This window comes from Glycine soja, chromosome 4, assembly GCF_004193775.1.
Source record: "Glycine soja cultivar W05 chromosome 4, ASM419377v2, whole genome shotgun sequence".
NCBI classification, from domain to species: domain Eukaryota; kingdom Viridiplantae; phylum Streptophyta; class Magnoliopsida; order Fabales; family Fabaceae; genus Glycine; species Glycine soja.
The window spans coordinates 4,530,025-4,550,499 of NC_041005.1; the positions used below are offsets into that span (position 1 = coordinate 4,530,025).

General features: G+C 31.0%; 1 protein-coding gene and 1 long non-coding RNA gene across 2 annotated transcripts; one reads left to right on the top strand and one right to left on the bottom strand.

Moving 5' to 3' along the window:
- Positions 1–7,028: 7,028 nt before the first annotated feature.
- Positions 7,029–17,970, top strand: LOC114408864 (LRR receptor-like serine/threonine-protein kinase ERECTA). The gene is made up of 27 exons (XM_028372053.1): positions 7,029–7,513; positions 7,605–7,743; positions 7,837–7,908; positions 8,027–8,098; positions 8,214–8,285; positions 8,378–8,449; positions 8,540–8,611; positions 8,737–8,808; positions 8,905–8,976; positions 9,070–9,138; positions 9,245–9,316; positions 9,408–9,479; positions 9,595–9,666; positions 9,918–9,989; positions 10,064–10,135; positions 10,222–10,293; positions 10,522–10,593; positions 10,668–10,739; positions 10,815–10,886; positions 10,978–11,049; positions 14,726–14,794; positions 14,902–14,973; positions 15,087–15,160; positions 15,618–15,749; positions 15,824–16,171; positions 16,724–17,094; positions 17,459–17,970. The coding sequence occupies exons 1-27, from the start codon at positions 7,435–7,437 to the stop codon at positions 17,837–17,839; spliced, it is 2,958 nt and encodes a 985-aa protein (XP_028227854.1). The 5' UTR covers positions 7,029–7,434; the 3' UTR covers positions 17,840–17,970.
- LOC114408870 lies at positions 11,095–14,365 on the bottom strand. The gene is made up of 2 exons (XR_003665949.1): positions 12,468–14,365; positions 11,095–12,197 (listed from the first exon to the last, which is right to left on the bottom strand). It is a non-coding gene; the product is annotated as an uncharacterized LOC114408870 (long non-coding RNA).
- Positions 17,971–20,475: the final 2,505 nt, after the last annotated feature.

The window sequence follows — 20,475 nt, forward strand, 5'->3', positions numbered from 1 at the left end:
GGTAAGGAAGAGGGCTTATTCTTCCTTGCATCCGAAAAAATTTCTTCTACACCCAATAATTAAAGTAAATTGACGATATTGTTCTTCACTTAATATTGAAATAAAACATCACCCTCCCTACACCTATCCCTTCTCTCGTGTTTCATTTTTCGTCCTCCCTATTGCACCGCCATGACTCTCTCTCCTCCGTTCATCTTCTACTTTTTTACCAATCAGGAGCTTTTTTTTTTATTTTTCCAAATGGGGTCGATTTTAAATAATTACCTGAAAGGGGTAAGTTGTGACAGGTGGCACAACTTCTGAGTTAGAAGTCATAACATCCGTTATGACTTCTTTTTTTTAACTGAAGTCGTAAAATTATTTATAACTTCAATTAATTTTTTTTACCACTTTAAAGTCGTAACCATTTTTTTTTTGTTGCTTTTATGACTTCAAAGTTGTAAAAGCTTTTTTTATTTTTTTTATTTTACGAGTAGTGGCCGCCATTTGGAAGTTGGAAGTTGACCACTATTCAAATATATAATGAAATGGAATATGACTAGTATAGTTTTTACATTTTATGTTTTTTTTTTAATTTGTATTGTTCATTTTATATTAATATATTATGTTGTTTTAATTTTAGTGTGTATTTTTATTAATAGATTATCTAAATTTTAAATAAACTATAACATTTAAATAAAACAATATTAAAAATATATAACATATTTTAAATAAGAAAACATCAAAATAAATTAATAACATATAAAATAAAACCATAAAAAATATACACCATATTAAATAAAACTATTAATAAGTAAAATTAAAATTATTTACTTGACATAAATAAATAATTTTTTTGCAATTTTTAAAATTAGAAAACAAAATAAAATAACATAAAAAAATTTAAACTAAAAAAAAACTTTAAACTAAAACACTTTTATTTAAAAAAAGGGTTTTATGACTTCAAAGTCATAAAAAAAAAAGCTTTTACAACTTTGAAGTCGTAAAAGGTTACGACTTTAAAGTCATAAAAAAATAATTAAAGTCATAAATAATTTTAGGACTTGAGTTAAAAAAATAGAAAGTCGTAACAGGTGTTACAACTTCAAACTCAAAAGTCATATCACCTATCACGACTTACCACCTTTTGGGTAATTATTTAAAATTGACCCCATTTAAAAAAAATCACAAAAAAGCCTCTTGTTGGTAAAAAAAACCTTCATATTCATCATTATGTGGATCTTGTTAGTGTGTTGCGTTCGTAGTGAGTATCTGGGTCTTCCCATAAAGTTTAATTTTTATTAAGTTGAACCCATACGAGAATGACAATATGTATGGATTGTACAAATTAGAAATTTAGATGACCATACTAATTATCAATCCATATGATATGATTCATATGATTTGGTAATCCATATTTTGGTTTATTTTTAATTATTTGATTATTTAATAAATTATTTTATAAATAACTATTGTTGTTTATTTTAAATATTTATTTATTTAATTAACTATATTTGTTTATTTAAGTTGATTTTTAATAATTTTTTATTTAATAAATAATTTATTTATGAATTTTGTTTATTTTAAAAATCAATGTATAATTTTTTAATTTAATTATTTTATAAATAAATATTTAATTAATTTTTATATTTAAAATATTTATTTATAAAATTATTAAATAACAAAAATTTTAATTTTTTATAATGTATATGTTTTAGTATTTAGGTAAACCAAAAAAAGGTAATAATGTATATGACAAATGTTTTTTTATTTTATTAATATACTTGTATAAATATTATTACATTAATAGTATTAAACATTTATATAAATAGTGTTTGCAAGTATAAAAATAAAAAAATTAATTTCTCTATTTAATTATAAATATTTAAAAATTATTAAAATAATTATTTATAAAATAATGAAGTAGTCATTTATTAGAAATAAAAAATAAAATTGTACTTTAATTTTGATCATATATTTTAGTTTGCTAGAATTAATGATGTGAAATATAAAAATTTTAAAAATTAATTTTTACATTGATTTATGAATATATAAAAGTATTAAAATAATTATTTATAAAATAATTGAATATTTATTTATGAATTATTAAATAGTAATTTATAAGATATTATTAATTAAATCATAGTTTGATTTTGATGATATATTTTAGTTTATTAAATTAATCATTTAATGTTAATTTAATTTTTTTATTACATTTGTTAAAATATAGTGCATTTAATAATACAGTAGGGTTTTAAAAGATTTATTAGTGAATTTGTTAGTTATTTATTAATCAATATCTTTAAAAAAAAGTAGTTAAATAATCCTCTTTAAATACTCGTATAATATTTTGGTTAAAATTTGTAATGTTTCTTTATATATCTCACAGTTTTTAATTCCATCTTCTGTAGGTAATAGTTTTTCAATTTAGCTCTTATATGTATAAAAGATTTTTGTATGATCTTTTTGTTTTTCGATTCTAAAAAATTAAGGAGAAGAGATGATATATATGTCAAAAGATGGGAAAACCTTCAAACTCATAAAACATTTATGGAGAATCTTACAATTACCTTATCTTTCACAAACGAAGTAACAAACAGTGTTTGATTTGCAACTTATTGAATGTCAAACTCTCAATAATGTGATACTGTCAAGCATCAACACGTTTTTTGTATAATTTTTAATACATCATTTATTATTAGTTAAAATTTATTTAAAAAATATATAAAATCATGAGTGAACATTAAATAAAAGCCAGACACGTGAAATTTAAATATTTTACAATATTGTTTTAGAATTTAATGAGTTTTTGGTTCTAAACTTTTAATAAAAGATACTTTTAGTTGCTAAACATTTTTTGACCGATCATAATTTTTCAACTATTTTTTATTATTGTTTATTTTTATTTCTTCTATGATGATATCACATGACTTATTGTGTGGATTATTAGTTTGACATGTCAGTCAAATGTTCAAATTTTGTCAGTCGAATATATTTTTGTGATGATTTTATTTTTTGTTAAGAATCATAAGAAATTATTTTACTTATATTTATTTATGTATTTTTAAAATTAAAAATTATTGTATTAATTGTTTTTAAAAAATATGTTAAGATTTTTTACGTTAAATTTCCATCCATGTTAATTTTTTAATTTTTGAAATCTCGATTTTATTTATACATTTTTTTCAACATTTAACTATTTGTACCAAAATGTTAATATTTTATTTTAAAAGCATACTCCTATTCTTAGTATTTTTAAATTAAATTAAATTTTTTTCCTATAATGCACATCATAATTACTACTAGTATTTATAAATTTTTAAATATTAAGTACTTCTATTAGATTTTGAGTTCTGTGTGGTAAAAATGTGTGTGCGCGTGTAAGGTTTCTCCAATAAATCAACCATGTCGAATAACAAATTAACGGCGTCAAAGGACCAGTCTAAGGAATAGGCGGGTCCTATTAAAATTAAATAAATAAATAAATAAAAATAGACGGTTCCTGACCAAATACCAACATAAATCAATAAATGATTGATATATAATTTGTGCCAAACAAAAGATAAAGGATAAATAATTAATTTTTTCAGTAGATGTGATAATAAATTGATTTTAAAGATAAAAATATAAATTTAATTATTGAATACGTAAAGAATGGATAAATTAATTTTATCATTAAATTTGTAATATTGTTTTGTCATTAAATTATAATATTTAAATATTAATTTAATAATAAATTATATTTTTTATAATTAATTTGATATTAAATTACAAAGTTTAAAAATTAATTTATTATTAAATTATCTATAAAATTATTTTATTAATTTTTTACACATTTATATATTAAATTTGATTTTTTTATATTTCAAGAATCAATTTATTATTTTTTCACAATTGATTATTTATTAAAAAATAAAAAAGAGAGGATCTCATCATACGGTAACTTTATTTCCTCTTTGACTCAAGGTAAGCAGAGTACACTGAAGGCTCTACTTTGATGCAAATCTTCTAGTTGGACTAAGATCCTCTACAAATCCTAATTTTTCAAAAGATTTATTTTTGTATTAAATTAAATTCAATCATGAAAGTTTCTTTTAAAATTTTATCATCCTTGGATTTAAAACTGTGCCCATGCAGTCCAATCAACTGTAAGGGAACCAATTCCATTCTAGTTAGCTTCGACTAAAAATATCATCTTTATTCCCTTTTCTCTCTGTTTCTTTTATTATTAATGGCCTAGTGTAGAAAAAAATAGAGTAAATAGATTTAAAAAAAGAGTGAAAATAAAAATTGTTTGGTCGAAGAAAAATAAATGAAATAGAGAATAAATATTTAAACTATATTTATTTGATAAGTAAGAAAAAATATTAAATATATTTTTTTTATATTTTTTCTTTAATTATATTATTATTATTTATTTTTATTATTATAACAAAATCGGGGGGCACTATAGTGTAATAAAAAGACACTCTAGAGTGGTATAATCGATTGTGGCACGCAATTACATCACCATTTTTTTTGTATTTTTGCAAAGTTTAATGTGAAAAACTTATTGGTGGATTCTATTTTTTTTTAATTTCTTCCTGTTTTTATCCTACCAAATAATTCACTTTAACTTCCTTCCTCCCTCTCTCATGTATTTCCACAATACCAAAGGTACTTTAAGCTTTTGAGAAATAAACGTAACTCTTCAGAAATTATGTGTCATATCCAAATCGTTTATTTTTCCAAAAGCTTATGAAATGGAATTAAAAAAAGGGAAAGAAAAGGATTCATTCCATGCTCTAGCCCCAATTTCCTATCTCTTCTTCTTTTATATTGCATTATTTAGAAGTACTGGAGCGATATAAAATAGTAGAATATGTGATTCATTTTATTCATCTTTAATTTTTTAAAAAATTAAAAATTAAAAGCTTAATAGGACAGACTCTTCCAGGTTACCCACGGGATTTTTGCATATCAGAGATGACCTAGATCGTATTTTCATTTTCATGGGACTATGCATTAAGACAGGGATTATCAATATCGTGATATTATAATTTACATGGTCGAAGTGATAGAAGCTTTCACAATCATTTAACATTGTACATTTGTACGTTATTTCATACTAATACAAAGTACTACGATTTCTCTTAAACACTAGATCGCGCACTTATTTTTTAAGACAATTTATTCTTCTTCATTCATAATTTCACCCTTCATTATTTTTTACGAACCGTATTCAAGTTTCTTCAGTAGTTATTAGTAATGTTACTTATGAGATTACGAGCTTTGGAAAATTTAAAGAAGATTTACTCGATTACCTCTTCCGTTTTAAAAAACAATCTGATAATTTTACTTATTAAGTTGCACCAAAACATCTTTTTATCTTCTTCCACAGCAAAACAATTCTGATCGACCCTAATAAGAGACTTTCGTGACATCAAATTCTTTGTCCGAATATTTAATACAATGCAAACTAGAACTTGTGTTAAAATTAAAAATATTAAATTAATTTTTTTAAATTGTAATATAATATTCCTCGGTTTATTAGGAAGAAATATAAATATCTCCAATTAGAGGAGTACTAGAAACATTATCTCTAACATATATCCCTTTAAATATATTTTCTCTTACCGGTTAAAATTTACTAAATTGTGAGATAGAATAATTAAATATGATATTCAAGTACCAACAAGTTATTCATCAAAATAGTATTGACCTTAGTTTTCTAGCAAGATGATACTGTACAAAGATCATGTTGACAAAAAAATATATAGAGTTCACATAATTTTGTTATTTTTAATAAATTTCAACTAATAGAAGAAATTATGTTAGAAAAAAAAACTTGTGCACTAATAATGTACATAATCTTTACAATCTTTACAATCAAGGTAAATTTCTTATCTTTTAAAATAATTATATTAAAATAATTAAATAATAATTTGTGATTGAATGAAAGTATAAATTATTTTACACTGAAAATAGATATTAAACTTGTTGAAAATGTGTTTAAGAGCGTGTTTCTAATATTTAGTTTTTCATTACTTTTGATTGAGATAACAATGCCCTTCATAAATAATCTTTCGTGAGTTGGTATAACTATCATAAACCAGTATAGCACAAAAGAGTGCTAAGAACACATCCGCTAATAATTTTTTTTTTAAACACAATTTTTTTCATTAGTTTTAATTTATTTAAGGTTATAAAATTAAAAAAATATCATTAAATATGAGGTGAGATTTAAAAAATTAATATTTTTAATAATTTTAATCAATAAACAAAATATATTTAAAAGAGTGTGTTGTTAATATTTTTTAATCTGTATATTTTCACAACTATACACAGATTTTGAACACAAAATTATTAATTAAATTGAAAATTTCATAATAGTTGATTCACCTTTGCATAACATAATATTACACTATCTAACAAACTCAACATCTATAACTACCAAACATAACTCCTTCCAAGTATTTTTTGTATGAAGCAAGCATCTCTTAGCTAAATATAAGAACTAATTTCTTAAGATATTAAGATTTATCTAAGAGAATGATGTTTTTCTATAGGCATTAACCAAAAATCAAATTCTTAATCACATACTTAAAGAATACTTTATTTACAAATCATATCATATTATAAATTAAACTAGAAGATTTTCATAGCAGTTTATTTACGTTTGTTTAGTGAAAAATACCATTCATTAAATTCCCGATTTTATAAAATATTAGCAAGATCTAGAAAAAAGATAGTATCACGTTACGTTACATTACACTATTTAACAACACAGCTTCCATAACTACCAGACATAGCTCCCTCCAAATAAATACCAAACATTAAACGAGACAAAGAGACAAACTCCAATAATCACAAACACGCAGTGTTACGAGACTGATAAAGAAAGAAAGAGGGAACGGTAAAGAGAAAGGTGTCTCTGTCATCGCATCTCAAATAGATTGCCATTACTTCTTCTTCTATCTCTGAACTCTCTCTCACAAGCTCTTGCAGAGTGAAAGCGACCCTTTCCGATCTTAATTAAAAGCATGGCATAATTTGGAATGGCTGAACCGAACGAATAATAATAAGAGATACCATAGTTAAGAGAGAGAAACACAAACGTGGAAAAACAATAAAAGAGAAAGCTGGGCCTCACTGCCTGGGTACACATAGATAGAGACTATGGTGCAGTGTTGCAGGTTGTAGCAGAACCTCTGCAAGATAGTTTTAACTTTATTCGAGAAAATCATTATTATTATTTTCTCTCTCTCTCTATGCCATCACTCCATTATCATTCAGTAATGTTGCATTATAGAGAGAGCGTGATCTATGTGCCAGGGTGATGTGATGTCATTTCACTACCTTCAAACACCAGAAAAATGAAACAGAAAAAGCTTTCATCCCATCACATCATTTGAACCATGAACCATTATTTATAAACTAAAACAACACCTTCGGCTGTTGTTGTTGTTGTTGACTATGGCGTTTCGGTTTGGACTACTCCTTCTGTTTTCTCTCCTTTGTTTGGATTCAATTGGTTCGGTGAATTCACACGACGGTGAGTCATTCATTCGCTCTAACTAACCAAACACGGTGTTTGTTTTCTTTTGTTCCTCTGTTTGAGGTATGATATGAATTTTGAAATGAAGGAGAAACGTTGTTGGAGATAAAGAAGTCGTTCAGTGATGTAGATAACGTTCTGTATGACTGGACAGACTCACCTTCTTCAGATTATTGTGTTTGGAGAGGGGTTACGTGTGATAATGTCACTTTCAACGTGGTTGCACTGTGAGTAACACTATTCTTAACTAGTTTTTTTTTTTTTTTTTGTTTATTCTATAAGTGTGTTTACAAGGATCTCATCTTCATTTTTTTTGGCAGCAATCTTTCAGGGTTGAATCTTGAGGGCGAAATTTCACCTGTAATAGGGAGACTTAACAGCTTGGTCTCTATGTATGTACTTAACTATTTCATTCATATTTTTTTCACTTTGGTCTTTTAATTTCATTGGCATTTCTCATACTTGTGCCGGCTAGGTAAACCAAGGTTGTTTTGTCTCGTGTTTTAACAGTGATTTCAAGGAAAACCGTTTATCTGGCCAGATACCTGACGAGCTTGGTGATTGTTCCTCTTTGAAAAGCATGTACGTTTCATAATTCATACTCTGATGAACTGAATTCAATTGATAATTATTAGGTTTTGACTGCCATGTGAAAATGTCATAATGGGGAACTTTTGCATTTTACTGTGTTGTTCAGAGACTTGTCATTTAATGAGATTCGGGGGGATATACCGTTTTCGGTTTCGAAGATGAAACAGCTGGAAAATCTGTGAGTTCTTTTGAGCTTTCTATTTCACTGAGGTTTTGTTTTGCCCCCTAGGCTGTGACAAGGTTTTTTTTTTTTGCTAAATGTGTTCTCAGAATTTTGAAAAATAATCAGCTAATTGGACCAATTCCTTCAACTCTCTCTCAGGTTCCTAACTTGAAGATTCTGTAAGTTATTTTTCCGTTTTCTCTTCAGAAGGATGACTTTAGTATCCATAACTATCATTCACTAAATTTTGAAAACTGGTTCTGTTCTAGAGACCTGGCACAGAATAATCTTAGCGGGGAGATACCAAGACTTATATACTGGAATGAAGTTTTACAATATCTGTGAGCACTACTAATTCGCAATGAAACCTAACTCTTAATTGACTTATTTATCTGTGCTTCTTTTAGGCTCTATGCTGTGTTCTTGCTGTCAATCTTTGTTTGTGTCTTTCCTTTTCCTATGCTAGTGGCTTGCGAGGTAACAATTTGGTGGGTTCACTTTCTCCAGACATGTGCCAGTTAACTGGATTGTGGTACTTGTAAGTTAGAACAATGACTCTCTTTTTATTTCTAAGCCTTGAAAGTTTACATTTCCTTAAACAAAATGTAATTAGTTTCATCATACCATTTTGCAGTGACGTGAGAAACAATAGCTTGACAGGCACTATTCCTGAAAACATAGGCAATTGTACTACTTTAGGGGTCTTGTATGTATATCCAACTGTATCTGTGTGACCGACTTCGCTTCACCATGTCTTCTCTTTTCTTTTTTAATATATTCTATTAATGTCACTTGTCAGGGATTTATCCTACAACAAGCTAACCGGAGAGATACCATTCAATATTGGGTATCTGCAAGTAGCAACTCTGTATGTACAGCATTATCCTTTTTCAGTTATTTTTAGAAACAATGGCATGTGGTCTTCCATTTTGCTTATTTAGGAGGCTCCTTTTAAACTTGTTTGAGGTTGATAGGTCATTGCAAGGCAATAAATTCTTGGGGCATATTCCATCAGTGATTGGTCTGATGCAAGCGCTTACTGTCTTGTAAGCATTGTTACTAAAGCAAACTTATTTTCTTTGTTGTCTTGATATTTTTTCTCTTGTTTACTAATCCCTCCTCCCACATTTCTTTTAGAGATTTGAGTTGTAATATGTTAAGTGGACCAATCCCTCCTATCTTGGGAAATTTGACCTACACAGAAAAATTGTAAGTATATGCTAGTAGTTTTGAATCTGTATCTTTTAAGTTTGATTTTTCCCTAAAGTGTGTGCATCAAGTCATAATTTTTCGATTCATTGGATAAAATATGCAATGTTTGAAGGTATTTGCATGGAAACAAGCTGACTGGCCTCATCCCCCCAGAACTTGGAAATATGACAAACCTTCACTATTTGTAAGATGCTTTAGTCATTAGTTGACCATATGCATCCTCTATTTCTTTTCTGGACTCTTGAAATCAGCAGTAGCGGCTTACTGACAATGGTTAATCATTTCACTTTTGAATTTTACAACTTCTAAAAGAACATCTTGTCAGTTTCCTTTTTACAATTTTTTAAGCTGACATTTGTTTTGAACAAATATAACTTACGAAGAGGTGCAACTTGGTTTAAATTTGTCATCTAATGCTTCACACTTCAATTGCAGGGAATTGAATGACAACCATTTAAGTGGACATATCCCACCTGAGCTTGGAAAGCTTACTGATTTGTTTGACTTGTAAGTGGCATTAATTTGAAGCATCAACTTTGTTGGTTTTTTAGTAATTTCATGAGTCAAACTTGATGTTGCAGAAATGTCGCCAACAACAACCTTGAGGGTCCAGTTCCTGATAATCTTAGCTCATGTAAAAACCTCAACAGCCTGTAAGCAATAAGCCTTGTATATCAATTTGTATTAAGGAATTTTATATTACATTAAGCTGATGGATTTTCCAACCGTCATGCATCAGCAATGTGCATGGGAATAAGCTGAGTGGAACAGTCCCCTCAGCTTTTCATAGCTTGGAGAGTATGACCTATCTGTAAGTTTCACCTTGACATTGTAGGACATTTGTTCAATATATATCTGTAATTCCACTGTGATTAGTTCTGTTCCCTTCTCTAAACATGTCAATAAACACAAACTTTTATGCTAGCTTATCTGGATTCCTACCACAGTTAGCCAATACTTAACAGTTCAAACATCAACCTATTACTCATTTGCTTAATTGATTCTTATTCTTTCATGACTTTGTGGTGGCCATGCTTAGTAATCTTTCTTCAAACAATCTTCAAGGCTCCATTCCAATTGAACTCTCACGGATTGGTAATTTGGATACACTGTAAGTATGAATGATTTAACATGCCTCCTTGTATCAATCCTCTGATTTCATTCTAATAGATGTTTTCTTTTCAGGGATATATCAAATAATAATATAATTGGTTCTATTCCTTCTTCCATTGGTGACTTGGAACATCTTCTGAAGTTGTGAGTCTTTTAAGCTAGTTACTTTTGAAATTTAGAATGTTACTAGTTACTGATTGCTAGTAATCATTTTGCTAGGAATCTGAGCAGAAATCATTTAACAGGGTTTATTCCAGCAGAATTTGGAAATCTAAGAAGTGTCATGGATATGTAAGTCCATTAACTTTCTGATGAAAATAAAACAATCTTTTGTTTGTTTTTATACCTACTAAATGACTAATTTCACAATTCTGTATGACAGTGATCTTTCAAATAATCAACTCTCTGGCTTGATTCCTGAAGAACTTAGTCAGCTTCAGAACATTATATCCTTGTAAGCTCCTTTTTGTTTCCTTAACTTGAATGTAACTAGAGATGATTGAATGAAAATCCTCTAATGTGTTCTCCACACTTAGGTTCTATTATATTAGCAAACTAAGCTTACTCAGTAAGCTGAAGAGAGGTAAGTACAAAATACAGAGCTGGTACAGCAGGTATACAAAAGACAAAAATAAAATGTAAGCTACCACTCTAGGTACATCATGAACTATTTTCCAACATTCCCCCTCAAGCTGAACTTGCTGAAGCATATAAATTATAGGCGCCAAGCTTGGAACACAAAAATTGAATCCTAGGCCCCCTTAATGACTTAGTCAAAATATCTGCGAGTTGATCATTAGAGCCAATTTTTTTCTGTACTAATTTCCTTAGCCATTAGCTTCTCTCGAACAAAGTGGAGGTCAACTTCTATGTGCTTGATTCTTTCATGAAATACTGGATTAGAGGCAATATGAAGCGCTTCCTGATTATCACAATAGAGCTGCATCTGCTGAACTTCACAAAACTTAAGTTCCTGAAGAACTTGCTTGATCCACATAAGTTCACAAGTAGTTGAGGCCATTGCTCTATACTCAACTTCTGCATTAGACCAAGCAACAACGTTCTGTTTTTTGCTCTTCCAAGAAATCAGATTTCCATCAATGAAGAGAGATTAGAGGAGAAATACTCTTTGGCATTATCACTGTTGAGAATGTTAATCACTTTTCCAAATTGGGTCTTGATTTCATTAAAAAAAGACATAAATATAGACAAAAGTTCAGATTGATCTTTCATTAAATAAACCCAAGTACATTTGGAATATTCATCAATAAAGGTAACAAAATATCTGAAACCAAAAGATGTGACACAGCTTGGACCCCAAATATCAGAGGGAATGGTGGAAAAAACAGAGCTACATCTTGTTTCAGTTCTTTTTGGAAAAAACCTAACATGTTTTCCTAACTGACATGACTCACACTCTAAGACTTGAAGTTTGTTGAGACTAGGAACCATCTTCAGCTTCAACAAGTGTGGATGACCCAAGTGATTGTGCAAAAGCTTAGGAGACGGAGTCGCAAATCAAGACATTGATGAACTGATTTCCAAATAGTAGAGACCTCTGGATTCATGTTCTACGCCAATCAACCAACTTGTATCACGTTCCTGTATAACAAAGGAATCAGCATCGAATGTTATAGAAAAATTTAATGCTTTTGTTAGCTGACTAAGAGAAACTAAATTGAAAGGGCAGTTAGGGACAAAATGGATTGGATCCAAGTTTAAGGATGGAAAAATAGAGAATTTGCCGAATCCTTTCGAAGTGACTTTGGTTCCATTTGCTAATGTGATTAGATGAGGAATTTTAGGAGGAGACTGAGAGGTGAATAGAGAACTATTGCCAAAAATATGATCGGAAGCAGTAGAATCAATTACCCTTGGATCTTGACCATCCACAGAGTGAGCGATGCAAGCTTTTTAAGTACTTGGGCATGAGCATGATTGAGCCTGACTGTTAAACTTCAGTCAGAGGTACTCTTGATACTCCTCGTAAGAAAACTTTGGCCCATGTGTTTTCGATGTGGAGACATTTGTTGTTTTCTCATGCCAACCAACTATATCGCAGGAGTCTCGAGTGTGGCCCTTTATCTTACAAAGTGTGCAATAAAGCTAACCATTTCTTCCACCACCATGTCCTCCACGTCCACGATTTCCACGACCTCCTCTTCCTCGATTGGACACCATTGCTGAAGATTCAGTAAGCTCAAGTGAATTTTCATTCTTTCTTGGATTAGGAACATGAAGGAGATGTGCAAGAAGACTCTCCATTGAGGGAACTTCTTGATTAGTCAAAACTTAATCACGAATATGATCAAAATCTGGGTTCATGGCCCGAAAGGCCAGCACCATATCCAGGTTAGGGTGTTGCTAGGTGCACCCAACATTATTGCTATGCACCTAGCACTTAACGTGAAAAGGCAAAAATACCCCTGTGTATTTTTAAAAATGTTTTTGTGCACCCAGCTCATTCAGGTTGATCCGCATAGGTTTTAGTTGATCCGCAGTTGATATAGATGATCCGCAAGTTGATTTTTAAGACTTACGGATCAAGTTGATTCATAAAAGACTTACGGATCAACTTGATCCGCAAGCTTCTTACAGATCAATTTGATCCGTAAGTTTTAAAAATCAACTTGCGGATTAACTTGATCCGTAAAGGGATATAGAAGGTAGGGGTAATTTAGCCATTTTTAAAAAATGCTGAGTGCATCAACAATAATGTTGGGTGCACCTAACAACACTCTCAGGTTATCATGCTTTTTCTCATTTCTTCCACTTACTCAACATCTTGGAACATTCTTAATTCTTCAACTGCAGACTTAAACTGTGCTACAAATGAGGTCATATCATGATCTGTTTGTTTAAGAGAGGTCAATTTGTCAACTGCATCATACAATCTCTGAATATCATTGGCAAAAATCTGTTGGGCCTTCTTCCAAAAGAAGTAACATATTTTGAAAGACCTTAAGGTCACTAAGATGTTTGGCTCTACTGACTGCCACAGCAAGGCACAAAGCTGGAAATCAAGTTGTTTCCATTGTTCTTGTTTTTCTGCAGATATTTCAGTAACTTGCTTCTCTAAGTGCTTTTGATGTCCTTGGCCAAGGAACCAAAGTTCCACAGAAAAGGACCAGGACAAGTAGTTTTTGCTGCCATTCAGCTTTTCTGAGGTTATGACTGGTGTCCCAGAAAACAAAACAGTGGGACCCACAGTAGAACTGACAGTGGGAACGATGGAGGAGGAAGATCCAGAAGGATTTGTGGAGGCCACCTCACAACAAGAGACAGAGACAGAAGATTCGCACAAACGGAACCTTCAAATTTCCCAACCTGAAGAAACACCAGCGTTGAAGAGAGATAATGAAGATTCGAGAGTACATCTGGGCCCGGATAGGTCCGGCGAACCTTTCTGGACTGTCAGAGCACGATTCTGATTGGCAAAAGATGGCGCGTGGATCATACGCTCCAAGAAAGGCGCCGTGGGGAAGCTGTGCGTGATGGCGCGTGGCAGACTTTTGGAGCGCGTGACTTGCGGGGATAGGTCGCTCTCATTGAGGCGTATGAAACCCTGGTTTCGCCAGAGTTATCGTCGGCGGCGGCGGACTGACTGCGGACGGTGGCACCAGTGATAATCAGGCAGAGCGGAATGAAACCAACTTGAATGTAACCAGAGATGATTGAATGGAAATCGTCTAGTGTGTTCTCCACACTTTGACGCTATTATATTAGAAAACTTAGCTTACTTAGTAAGCTGAAGAGAGGTAAATATAAAATACAAAGGAGAGGAGGTATGACATGTATACAAAAGACAAAAATAAAATCTCTTTTTTATGTACATTGACTACCTAAAATTCTACTAACTGTTGTCTAATAATAGATGGGGGAAATATATAATTTTTTTTGGTAATATATGCTTTATTTTTTAATGAATTGCTAAAAAACAATGCTCGGCAGTTTGTATTTATCAGATTTGGTTGAGTAGTGAGACCGACTGCACTTGAAAACTCAAAACTAGTCATTTGTTCCAGCCCGTGTTTATTATGTAAATTTTGGTTGACAATCATGATAGACTAACAATTTTACTACCATTCATACTATGTTTTAAGGGTATTTCTTGGTTTGAAATTCTACAGGAGACTAGAAAAGAACAAATTATCCGGGGACGTGTCTTCACTTTTAAATTGCTTTAGTCTTTCTCTACTGTAAGTTCTGTCTCTTTTGATTATTTAAATAAATCGCCATTATAATTCTTTGGAAAGATCATGTCACTTGTACCTAACAAGTTGATTATGGACTGTAAATTTTGTAGTAATGTCTCTTATAACAACCTAGTTGGTGTTATTCCCTCAAGCAAGAATTTTTCCAGGTTTTCCCCTGACAGGTTAGGTTATTTACAGTTAAACTTAGCCATTGTTGCTACTATTTTTTCAACTCAACGTAGTTTTCTATCAGCATGTTTTCTTGGATTTGAATGATGTAACCTTTCATTTGCAGTTTTATTGGAAATCCTGGTCTTTGTGTCGATTGGCTGGATTCGTCTTGTCTTGGGTCTCACTCTACAGAGCGAGGTCAGCTGAACTTTCCAGCAGGAATGCCCTGTTGCTCCCTCCCACCTATGTCTTGTTGTATCTTTTTATACTTTAAGCACCCAACAATCTCTACCATCTCCCCCAAAAGATCTTTCCCTTGTTATCTTTGGTTGTTATGCCTGGGAGAATATGTTCAAAAGACCAGGGATTGTTGGTGTTCTAAGATGGGAATGGCATTCACTTGACTGAATGTCGTATCTGTCACTAAGTTGTTGATGCTGAACTTGCTAAACAGCACTTGAAGTGTAAAGCAAGTTTTCACATGTATATTTTATTTTTCATATGATTATGTATATATCACTCAAAGTGATCGGTGAGGATGTTACTATAAATGCTTTGTTCTTCCTATGACATTCTTTCTTTGTAGTTATAGAGTTAAAGAAAGGTTTTTGAGCTGACGTGTAGAATGAGCTAATATGTTTTATTGACTATGCAGTTACCTTGTCCAAGGCAGCTATCCTAGGAATTGCAATAGGCGCCCTTGCGATTCTTTTTATGATATTGCTAGCAGCTTGCCGACCACACAATCCAGCTTCCTTCTCTGATGATGGATCTTTTGACAAACCAGGTACTTTATCTTAACTGTACCTATTGAAACTGAAGACTGTAACATGCTGATTGTTCTTGCTTGAAAATTGTCAGTTAATTACTCACCTCCAAAGCTAGTGATTCTTCACATGAATATGGCACTTCATGTGTATGATGATATCATGAGGATGACCGAAAACCTAAGTGAGAAGTATATAATTGGGTATGGTGCATCGAGTACAGTTTATAAATGTGTTCTTAAGAATTGCAAGCCGGTGGCTATCAAGAAGCTCTATTCTCACTATCCGCAATATTTGAAAGAGTTTGAGACTGAGCTTGAGACAGTTGGCAGCATTAAGCACAGGAATCTGGTCAGTCTCCAAGGCTACTCATTGTCTCCATACGGAAATCTTCTCTTTTATGACTACATGGAAAATGGCAGTATATGGGATCTTCTACATGGTAAGTTCAAGCCTTGGCTTGAAAGATGCTAGATGTACTCTGTTGCATGCAACTTTGGTGTACAAACTATCTACTATGTACATTCAACCTTGCATTGTTTTAGCAATATTTTCCAATTTTCCATATTCTCCTCTTCCAAATAAGTTCTGTTAGTAACGCCAGCAATTGTTCTAAAGTGCACAACTCCTTTAATGAGGTTTCTACCTTCCGTTGCATGTATAACTCTTTACTCGAGGTTGACCATGTGCTCTTTGTCGTGTCTTACATCCAGTTTCCTACACGTGTCCCTGTAACCATGATAGAATGATAGTTAGCCGAAGCCAAAACTTTGATAGGATGTCCTGCCAAAAGTCAAGAGGGGAAGAGAGACAATCATATCCCTTTGTATGGTCGTTTACATTTGTGATTTGGAGCTGCATGTTGCACTTGCCTGCTTATGAACCTAACTGATGCATTTATATCTTTCAGCAAAATGTACAAAAAAAACACACTTTTAATCAAGCAATGATTAATGATTTTATTCATGATTTTGATATGTACATTTTTTTGCAGGACCTACCAAGAAGAAAAAGCTTGATTGGGATCTTCGTCTAAAAATAGCACTTGGATCGGCCCAAGGACTTTCTTATCTGCACCACGATTGCAGTCCACGTATCATTCACAGGGATGTGAAATCATCTAATATTTTACTTGACAAAGATTTTGAGCCCCATCTCACCGATTTTGGCATTGCAAAAAGTCTCTGTCCATCTAAGACCCACACTTCAACTTACATAATGGGCACAATTGGCTATATAGATCCAGAGTATGCTAGGACTTCTCGCCTCACTGAGAAGTCTGATGTGTATAGCTATGGTATTGTATTGCTTGAGCTCCTGACTGGAAGGAAAGCTGTTGACAATGAATCAAACCTCCACCATCTGGTGAGTCTTCTAGTGTGTCTGGCTTGTAGGTCTCACAACTCACAACTTTCAAAGCACCTCAATGAAATTTTTTTATGTACAAACGTACTTTTAGGGGTAACCAAACACGTCACCAAAATTATTAAGTTTATTCTACAAACTGAGTTTGGAGCTCCCCACAGGCAAACCAAACATAGCCCTAAACAAACATAGTCTTTATTTTTTGAGCTAGTTATATTTTTTGGTTTGACGTAAAGCCATAGTAACACTTTGGTGTAAATCTTGTGTTGTGACCCTTTGGTGTTAGCTTAGTCGGTAATTTATACTAAATTCTCACGATAGTTTTCGTATACTAACTATCATATCATATTCCTTATTTGCGTAGATTTTGTCCAAGACAGCTAATGATGGTGTAATGGAAACCGTTGATCCAGATATTACTGCTACATGCAAGGACATGGGAGCAGTAAAAAAGGTTTTTCAGCTTGCTCTTTTATGCACAAAGAAGCAACCAGTTGATAGGCCTACAATGCATGAGGTGACTCGTGTGCTGGCAAGCCTTGTGCCATCCATCACTCCACCAAAACAAACTGACCAAACACAAGTAGTGCTATCTGATTCACAGCCATCTGCTAAAATGCAATGCTACAAGGATGAATATGCAAATCTTACAACTCCACACCTTGTGAACTGTCCATCCATGAGCACCTCTGATGCCCAACTCTTCCTCAAATTTGGAGAAGTAATATCACAAAACAGTCACTGAGGATTTTTGAGAATCAAATTCAGAATGAATCATTGTATATTATAAGTCACAAGGAAAAAATGTCAAATGTTTTTATGCAATGAGATCCGTGTGGATAATCCAGGAAAAAATCATTCGAGTAATTATTTATACTGCATTAGTTGTACTACGTTTATTTAAAAGTCACGTTTTAAAATAAGAAAGAGAAGTGAAATGAATTTACAAACATATATCATAACGAATTTTAGAAGATAACCAGTTATTTTTATATAAGATAACTAGTATCTTGTATTTCTGTCGAAACCTTAAGGACCAGATCTTTTTAGTGAAAAATACCCAGTGGACCAAATAATATTATGTTAATGCTTAATGGAAAATATGGCATAGGCTGCATTGCAATAAGCTCAAATACGTTGTCCCCATTATGTAATTTTTTTAAGGTCCAATTAGTAATCTTGGCACAACGGTTTCAAATATTTTTTGACAGGAAAAACGATTAAAACCATTCCAAATTTGGATTGGAAAAATAGTTACCCATTCCATTTTTTTTATGACGATGCCGAAGTTATTAATTTTTTTCTTTGGTAAGCGATGTAATTTTACTAACACTTAAAATTGAAAATGTTTTTACTATTTTGAGTCCTTAATTTGTAAGTTACAAGTTTTCCCCCTAATATGTACCAAAGGGAACGGAAAACTACGAATTACTTTTTTTTCGTTTGATTATTGGACAATTCTGTCACATACGCAAGGATATTTCCATGCAAGTCGTTGGTCTAACTTCTCTTAAAGGATAAAGTGTATTTTTTTTTTTTGTAATTTTAGATGCAGCAATATTTAAGGAATTTTGGAATTGGATTGTGTCGCCGAGAGACAGAGGTAATTTCATTAAAGCTAGAACAAGTAGTTTCAATGGTATCCCGAGCCCTCAAGATGCAGAAGCTTTTGCACTTCAAAAAAGCTTAGAATGGATACAGCTACTTCAACTTTCAAATGTGATCTTTGAAACTGATTGTAAAATGATTACACATCATTTGGGTTCTGATAGAAATGGTCATTCAGATTTTAATTTTATTTTAGCTTATTGTAAAAAACTACTTCCGGTTATTAACAACTCAAGGGTGAATTTAATTAAGAGACAAGTTAATCTTGTTACTCATAAGCTAGTTAGAGCATCAAGAAATCATGTTGGCTCTTATGGTTATCATTGTATGCCCTTTCATGTTCATTCAGATATCTTTGATGAAATGAAATAAGCCTTTTTATTGTAAAAAAAAACTGAATGTAGATAACAATTTTGATCAATAATTATATTATCAAATATCATACTAAAACTTACAAGCATAATATATATATTTAAAAACAAAAATGTCTATAGTAAGGAATAATGATGTGATTGGCTAACATACATACTTTTATTTTTTTTAGTATGAGTGTGTTGACAAATTATAATTAGAAATTATTTTACAATACACTAAGGGTGTAACTTGCTAACATATATATATGTGTGTTATATTACGTTTAAATATGCTGTTAGTCTTTTAAATTTGGACAATTATTTTTTTGTCTTTCAAAAATAATATTTTTATTGGTTTCTCAAATTTTTAAAAAGTTACTTTTATTTTCTTTCATTTTGGGTTAATAGTATCAATTTGTCACCATCAACAATATTTTTTTAATTTAATTTCTTTAAAAATGATTTGTAACAATTTAAACACAATTAAACTATGTAATAAATTATGACAATTCGACATCTATTTTTTTTTTCTTCTTTAAAACTAATAAAATATGAAAAAAAAAAACAACCGCCAAACCATACAAGTCAAATATTTTTAAAATTGCCATAAATTGTTTAAAAAAATAGATAAAAATCGTTACAAATTGTAAAACTAAAAACACATTGAATAAAAAAGGACTAAAAATAACTTTTCAACAATTTGAGGGATTAATAAAAATATATTATTTTTTAAGGACTAAAAAAATAATTACCTAAATTTATATATATATATATATATATATATATATATACACGCATGCGGGACCGTTAATCAATATTAGTTTTAAGACTAACTTTGGTTAAAAATTATGAATTAATGTTGTAGTTTTGAAAAGTGATGTAAGATTTTTTTTTAATGATTTTATCTCTTACCAAACTAACAAGAGGAGTAAAAGGTGAAAATTAAAAAGGATTGAAACGTAAAGCAAAGGAGAAACAAAACCGAAGGAAGAAAGGAAAGCTGTCCTTTGCTTCCTTTATACGTCGATGCCAATGGCATTTGTTTCTATTTGTTTTACTGTTAAAAAAAATTATACGAAAAAGAAAAAAGTTGAGTGTATGACAGGTAGACTGTGTTTATAAACATTAGAGTCTTATGAATAAAAATATTACAGTAAATTTTATTTAAAATTATAGTGAAAATGTATTAGTAACATCAAATAAAAATATAAAAAATTAAAAATATTAATACACTTCTAAAGATAATATGTTGCCTAGAATAAATTTTAAAATGTTTTGGACAACGTCTATGTTCCCTAGAATGAGGATTCCATTATAAAATGAGATGCGATTTTTGTTATTTGTCACTGTCAGCAACAGAATAATATAACTGTTTTGTTTGGTTTAAAAGAAAAAATGGAAAGAAAGAATTTGATAGGAA